Genomic DNA, 7,669 nt, shown 5'->3' on the forward strand with positions numbered 1-7,669 from the left:
TTTTTTCTTTTTTTCCGCGTTAATTTAGGCCATCTTAATTCTTTTTGCTATATGTTTTGCTTGTGATTTCCTACGTGAATTTCGGCAGCATGACGGCGCAAACCGTCACATGCCAAACCTGTTTTCAAAGCTAACCTACATATACAACAAACACCCAGCAGCAAAGGCATGCAGGCCGTCATATATACAATCAAAATACAAAAATATACATCAAAATACGGGCTCCTGCCCAAAATGACATCCAAAATGTACAAATGTACAAACATAAGTCAGCACAAACAAGTCCTGACGACCCCTCAGCTCAGCCATTGTCGCATCAAGGGCAGCGATCTCAGCAACTCTAGCCTCGAGCTCTTTCAGCAAATGGGCCGTCTCCTCCTGGGACTGCGCCAGCTCACGCTCCCTCTACACAGGAAAAATGGAGTGATACTTCACTTCAAAAAATTGGAGGTAATAAAAATAAAGACGGATACAAAAGGTTCATACTTGCCGCCCCGAGCCATCTGTAAGGGCCTCAATGGCTGTAGCTTGTAGCCGGTTGGCCATCCTCCATAGCTCCACATGCCTGGACGGTGCCACCTTTATTCAAATACGGAGAAGGTTCGAGCAAATGCATTCCTATGTACTAAAGCATAAAATACTAAATACAACCAAAGCTGGGGGCTTACCCTCCTCACAACGTGCTGCCTCTCATCCAAGCCAGCGTCAGTCACCGCCTCGGTGAAAGACTAGATCTCCAAGATCATCGTCATACCCGCCGAGTTAGTGTACTTCAACGTCTCTGTAAAAGCTGGGGGCTCGACTCCCGCCACCTCGATCTCCTACAAAACTCAAGTGGTTCATTATTCACTAATCATTCATCATTTATCAGATCTATCAAAGACAAGTAAACGGTAAATATGCTTTCCACGATCGGCCAGTACTGCAGCAGGAGCTGGATCAGGGGCTCCCAACCCTGACTAGACCACAGGCCAAGTCCAAGCAACATCCTCTGATCCACCCCCAACTCAACCAGTCAAGAGGTTCACCAGGTCCAGCTTTCAGCTGCCTATATGGCCAGCTGGAGTAGGCCTCAACTAAACCCATCAAAGAGTCTCAAAACATCCAAGACCAGCCAAGGAAATGCAAGGGAAAATCAGCACAGAAAAATAAGCAAGAGCAAACAGTCACTTGTTGCTGGAAGAGTTGATAAATCATAAAGCAAACTTTCTATTTTTGGTGAGGCAATTGTGAGGCTATTACAGAAGGACCACTGCACCATCCTTCCTTGAGATCAACTGCAGGAAAACTACAAGAAGCCTTGACTTTAGAAAGTACTCCACTAGCCAACAAGAACAACAGAAACCTGTGCACAAATGCCAAAATGCCAGACTGCACCCTTGCTTTATTTTAAGTCTATGTTTACCCATTGTTGTTTTATTTTCACCTAGTAATTTTATTTTCTAGCTTGGAATATAATTAAGGTAGTTTGTACTCATCCTAGATTAAATCTTGGCCCTTGGATTGTTAGGTTTTGAACTGTAACTCAAGAACAAGGCCTATATAAGGACCTGTGTTCCAACTGAAGAAAGTAGATTATTTTGAATGAAAATTAGCCGTGAGACTTCTCTCATTTCTTTCAAACTTGTGTTTAAACTGTAGTTTGGAACCCTGGCCTGGTGGTTAACCTGTGATCTCTGTGGTTAATTGATCAAAGTCAGTTTGGCATCATTAAGTTGAACCTGTGTCTATCCGTGGTTCAGTTTAATTGTATTGAACAAAGTTCAAGCTTTAATCCTGTGTTCATCTGTGGATTTGAGTCTGAAATTTGTTAAGTTATAATCTTGAATTTCCTGTGAATCTTCTGTGGGAATTCTAGGTCTTAACTATATCTTTTCATTCCACTAAACAAGTCATAAACCCAGTTGAGTTAGTTGTCTGCAATCTCAGGATTTCAGGCTGTTTCAGTTGAATTTAAAAATACTTAGAGTACTTCTAAATTCATGAAATTTGGTACAGTTTCAGATCAATATTAAAACTTAGTTGTCACAAAAATTCTGAATTTTCCAAGGTCATTTGTTATTTTTAACGTGTCCTGCAAACCAGGCTGCATTGTTGCCTATCCATAGGGTTTACATTGCATTTTGGTAATCAGAGCTCAGGTTTAACACAATTCCACCTTTGCGTTAGTCTTGGGTTGTGAGAAGCTGTGAGTTCATGAGTGAAGAGAGACTTGCTGGTATTGAAACCAGAATAGAAACTCTTACAGGAAATGTTGACACACTGCTCAATGCTGTTCATGTAGTGATGGAGAGGTTTCCAAACCATGATCCAAGAAGACAGCCACATGCCAGAGGGAGAGGTAGAGGCAGAGGTTTCTTCATGGGAGCAGAGAGAGGACAACCACCTGGATATGAATCAAAATCGGAAGAAAGCATCAGAACACAAGAGGAGGCTCTTAAGCAAACAGACAAGCATCTAAAGGTAGAAATTCCTTATTTTTCTGGTAGTCTTAACCTTGATGACTTACTACAATGGATTAGGGATGTTGAAAAAATATTTGAGTTCAAAAATTACAATGATGCTAAGACTTGTAAAGTTGCTGTGTTAAAATTAAAGGGATATGCATCACTATGGTATGATAACCTTAAACAATAAAAATTAAGGGAAGGGAAGGAGGCTATTAAATCTTGGTCAAAACTTAAAAAGAAATTGTTGGATAAGTTTGTTACCAAATATTATACCCTGGACTTGTTCATCAAGTTGTCTAAGCTTAGGCAGGATGAGAGACCCCTTGAAACCTATTTGAGGGAATTTGAACAACTAACCTTACAGTGTGAGATCAATGAGAAAACTGAGCAAAGGATTGCTATGTTCTTAGAAGGGCTTGATAAGAATATTGCTACTAAGGTTAGAATGCAACCACTTTGGTCATATGATGATGTTGTAAACTTAGCACTCAGAGTTGAGAAGATGAGGAAATCTAAGCCTGCCACACCTTAACCTAAGCATGTCTATAGACCCTACACTGGTGTTAAGATTACTGAGATACCTAAACCAGTGACCCAAGCAAGAGTAGACAAGGGGAAGGCACCTATGTTCCCTAAGTCCAACCCACCCTTAGCTAAGGAAAAGATTAAGTTCTTCCAATACCAAGGGTATGGCCACTTCAGGAAGGACTGTCCTTCCAAGAGAGCACTTACAGCAATAGAAGTAGAGGAATGGAAAAGAGAGGGTTCAGTTGAGTATGAGGAGGAACCAGTGAATGAGGAGGCAACCCTTGAGGAGGAACCCAACCAAGAACTGGTCATGGCTCATCCTGATACAGGCCATAGTCTGGTTTTATGGAGAGTAATGCACTCTCAACAGGCACCTTTGGAGGAGGATCAAAGATCTCTCATTTTCAGGAGTAGATGTACTATTCAGGGCAGGGTGTGCAACTTGATCATTGATGGTGGGAGCTGCACCAATGTAGCATCTGTCACCATGGTTAACAAGCTTAACCTCAGTACCCAGGAGCACCCAAATCCTTACAAGCTCAGATGGCTAAACAAAGGAGTAGAGGTCAAGGTGGATAAACAATGCATGGTTCCATTTTCAATTGGCAATGTTTATAAAGATGAGATCTTGTGTGATGTGGTACCTATGGATGCCTACCACCTACTCTTGGGTACACCATGGGAATTTGACGAAAATTTTATCCACCAGGGGAGGAGCAATACCTATTCTTTTAAACAAGGTAGCAAAAAGATCACATTAACCCCCCTACCACCTAATTAGAAGAACTATGGGAGTCCAAGTGTGACTGATGAACTTAATGGGGTTCTATTTTTATCTGAAGCGGAAATGGTCAAAGAAATGCAACAAGAACAGCGTGTTCTAATCTTATTATCCAAAGAGATTCTTGAGGATGTGGAGCATCAACTACCAGCAGAGGTTAGGCCATTACTGGAACAATACCAGGATGTCTTCCCTGCTGAACTACCTAGTGGACTGCCTCCACTGAGAGGTATTGAGCACCAGATTCACCTTGTGCCAGAATCTGTACTCCCTAACAGGCCTGCATATAGGTGTGATCCTAATGCTGCAAGAGAATTGCAGAAGCAAATCAATGAACTGATGAACAAGGGATTTGTAAGGGAATCCTTGAGTCCCTGTGCTGTCCCAACACTGTTGGTACCTAAGAAAGATGGCACTTGGAGGATGTGTATTGACAGCAGAGCCATCAACAACATCACAGTTAAATATAGGTTTCATATACCTAGGTTGGATGACATGCTGGATGAGTTAAGTGGTGCCAGGATCTTTTCTAAGATTTGTCTTAGGCAGGGCTATCACCAAGTAAGAATCAGAGAAGGAGATGAGTGGAAGACTGCCTTCAAAACTAAGCAAGGGCTTTATGAATGGTTGGTTATGCCATTTGGGTTATCAAATGCCCCCAGCACTTTTATGAGATTGATGATAGAAGTGTTGAGACCTTGCTTGGGGACATTTGCTGTGGTGTACTTTGATGACATCCTAATCTACAGCAAATCCACTGGAGAACATTTGAGCCACCTTGAGGAAGTATTCCAAATCCTGAGAGGCAGCAAATTGTTTGGAAAATTGGAGAAATGTACCTTCTTGGCTTCTGAGATTAAGTTCCTAGGGTACATCATCTCTGGGAGAGGGATTTCTGTGGATCAAGATAAAATTGATGCTATTAAATCTTGCCAGTTCGTAAGAGCATCACTGAAGTGAGAGGCTTCCATGGCCTTGCTTCATTTTGCAGAAGATTTATCAAAAATTTCAGTGCTGTTATTGCCCCTATCACAGAGTGTATGAAGAAAGGAGCGTACAAATGGATTGAGAATGCTCAGCAAGCATTCAACCTGATCAAAAAAATGCTGTGTGAGGCACTTGTTCTCAGGTTACCTGATTTCAACTGTTTGTTTGAAGTAGAATGTGATGCCAGTGGTGTTGGCATAGGAGCTGTATTGATTCAGGAAAGGAATCTTGTGGCCTACTTTAGTGAGAAGCTAAGTGGAACCAAGCTGAGTTACTCCACTTATGACAAAGAATTCTATGCAATTGTCAGGGCTCTTATGCATTGGAGCCATTACTTGAAACCAAAACCTTTTATGCTGCATTCAGATCATGAAGCTTTGAGATACATTAATGGCCAGCACAAGTTAAATCACAGGCATGCCAAGTGGGTTGAGTTCTTACAATCCTTCACATTTTCAAGCAAGTACAAAGATGGTAAGCAAAACATTGTTGCTGATGCACTGTCTAGGAGATATTCATTGCCGACAGTTATGGAACAGAAAGTTCTTGGGTTTGAGTTCATGAAAGAGCTATACAAGGATGATCCTGATTTTTATGAAGATTGGTTAGCTCAAACAGAAGGAACCAAGATTCAGGGAACCAAGTTCTTGCTGCAAAAGGGTTTCCTGTTCCATGGGAACAAGCTATGTGTCCCAAGAGGCTCATACAGGGATCTGTTGATCAAAGAAGTTCACTCCAGTGAGTTAGGTGGTCATTTTGGAGTCCAAAAGACTCTTGATATCTTGCAGGAACAATTCTACTGGCCCAAAATGATGGGAGATGTCCAGGTAATGCTTACGAGGTGCTCCATCTGCCAGAAAGCCAAGAGTTCCTTTCAGGCATGCCCCTATACACCATTGCCAGTGCCAAACTAACCATGGGAAGATGTGAGCATCGACTTCATCATAGCCTTACCAAGAACTCAAAGAAGGAATGACTCAGTGATGGTTGTATTTGACAGTTTCAGTAAAATAGCTCAATTCATAGCATGTACGAAGACTGAGGATGCTGTGAGTGTTGCTGAACTTTATTTCTGTAATATTGTTAAGGTGCATGGTAATCCTAAGACCATAGTCTCAGACAGAGATGTCAAGTTCATGAGTTATTTCTGGAAGACATTGTGGAAGCTTCTCAATACCAGGTTGTTGTTCAGCACATCTAGAGATGGCAACGGATCCTGGACCCTATCCAGATCCGCGGATACGGACCCTGATAGGTAGGATATGGATCCTAATTTTTCGGACCCCGTTGATATGGGTTGGATATGGATCCACTTACTTGAAAATGGATCTACATATGGATCTGGAAAATTTGGATCCGCCGGATATGGGTCGGATATGGATCCAACGTTGGTGTGGCGGATATGGATCTGGATCCTATCGGACCCTACCCAGATCCGGTCCATTGTCATCCCTAATAACACTACACAAACACAGTACACAAGTTATAAGTTAGAGATGGCAATGGATCCTGGACCCTATCCAGATCCGCGGATCCGGACCCTGATGGGTAGGATATGGATCCTAATTTTTCGGACCCCGTGGATATGGGTTGGATATGGATCCACTTATTTGAAAATGGATCTGGATATGGATCTGGAAAATTTGGATCCGCCGGATATGGGTCGGATATGGATCCAACGTTGGTGTGGCGGATATGGATCTGGATCCTATCGGACCCTACCCAGATCCGGTCCATTGCCATCCCTACAGATCATACCACCCACAAACAGATGGCCAAACTGAGGTCACAAACAAAACCTTGGGGAGGATATTGAGGTGAATTGTTAGCAAGTACTTAAAAGATTGGGTTTTGAAGCTGCCACAAGCTGAGTTTGCTTTCAATAGAGCTCCATCATCTCCAACTGGTCCCACTCCATTTGAAATAGTTTGTGGGATCAATCCTCTGATGCCCCTAGATCTTTCAAGTGTACCTAAGGAGGAAGTGAACTATGATGCTAAGAAGAGGGTGGAACAGATGCTGAAACTCCATGAAACTGTCAAGAGACAAATTGAGAAAGCCAATGACAGGTATAAGAAACAGGCCAAGACAACTAAACGGAAGAAAGAATTCATGCCAGGTGACCTTGTATGGATCCACTTAAGGAAGGAAAGGTTCCCTACTAAGAGGAAGAACAAGCTGATGCCTAGGGGAGAGGGTCCTTTTGAAGTCATCAGAAAATTGGTCCAAATGCTTAAAAGATAGACCTTCCTGGTGAGTGTGGGGTGCATGGAACATTCAATGTGGGAGACCTGAGTCTTTACTATGGTGAATCTGATGATGAAGAGGGTCCAGGCTTGAGGTCAAGCCCTTTTTAAGAAGGGGAGGCTGCAGCAGGAGCTGGATCAGGGGCTCCTAACCCTGACCAGACCACAGGCTAAGTGATACGGTCGTTATGTACCAAAAATAATACCTAGATATAACTAACAGAAGCTAGTGATAAGTAGGGTCGATCTCCACAGGGAGGCAAGGTATCTATCTGTAAGTCCGTCTATCTAAGTCACAAATGGGGGTTTTAAATTTGGTTTTCTAAACTACTAAAGGTCAAAGGCAAGAGAAATAAAGCAAGACCAGTAAAGCAAGAAAATGATAGATAAGTAATCAGATAAGAGAGAGTATGTCAGGATTTCGGTTCACCATGGTAATTTATCGACTCATTCATAAATAGCCTAGACAATCTACTGTGAGAAGGGCAAGGGAAAGGTCCTTCCGGTCCGCTATCCACCCTAGATTTCCACTAACTTAACTTCCGTCCTCATTAGGGTAGTCCACTGTTCATAGCAGGTCTGTTTGTTCCAATCTTCCGATCTAGGAACAAAGTTAACCGAATTAATGTTATTTAAAAGCGTGCACTCAACTAAATATTTTACAGTTATATTGCTAT

General features: G+C 42.3%; 1 protein-coding gene across 1 annotated transcript; it reads left to right on the forward strand.

Annotated features, from left to right (window-relative positions):
* The first annotated feature begins 2,196 nt into the window (after window positions 1-2,196).
* Window positions 2,197-7,103, forward strand: LOC141651798 (uncharacterized). Its single transcript, XM_074459494.1, has 8 exons — window positions 2,197-2,615; window positions 2,757-2,889; window positions 3,019-3,718; window positions 3,821-4,594; window positions 4,696-5,573; window positions 5,835-5,926; window positions 6,633-6,873; window positions 6,987-7,103. Exons 1-8 carry the CDS (start codon window positions 2,197-2,199, stop codon window positions 7,101-7,103), a joined length of 3,354 nt encoding a protein of 1,117 aa, XP_074315595.1.
* The last annotated feature ends 566 nt before the right edge of the window (window positions 7,104-7,669 follow it).

The sequence above is a fragment of the Silene latifolia genome, chromosome 4, assembly GCF_048544455.1.
Source record: "Silene latifolia isolate original U9 population chromosome 4, ASM4854445v1, whole genome shotgun sequence".
NCBI classification, from domain to species: Eukaryota; Viridiplantae; Streptophyta; class Magnoliopsida; order Caryophyllales; family Caryophyllaceae; genus Silene; species Silene latifolia.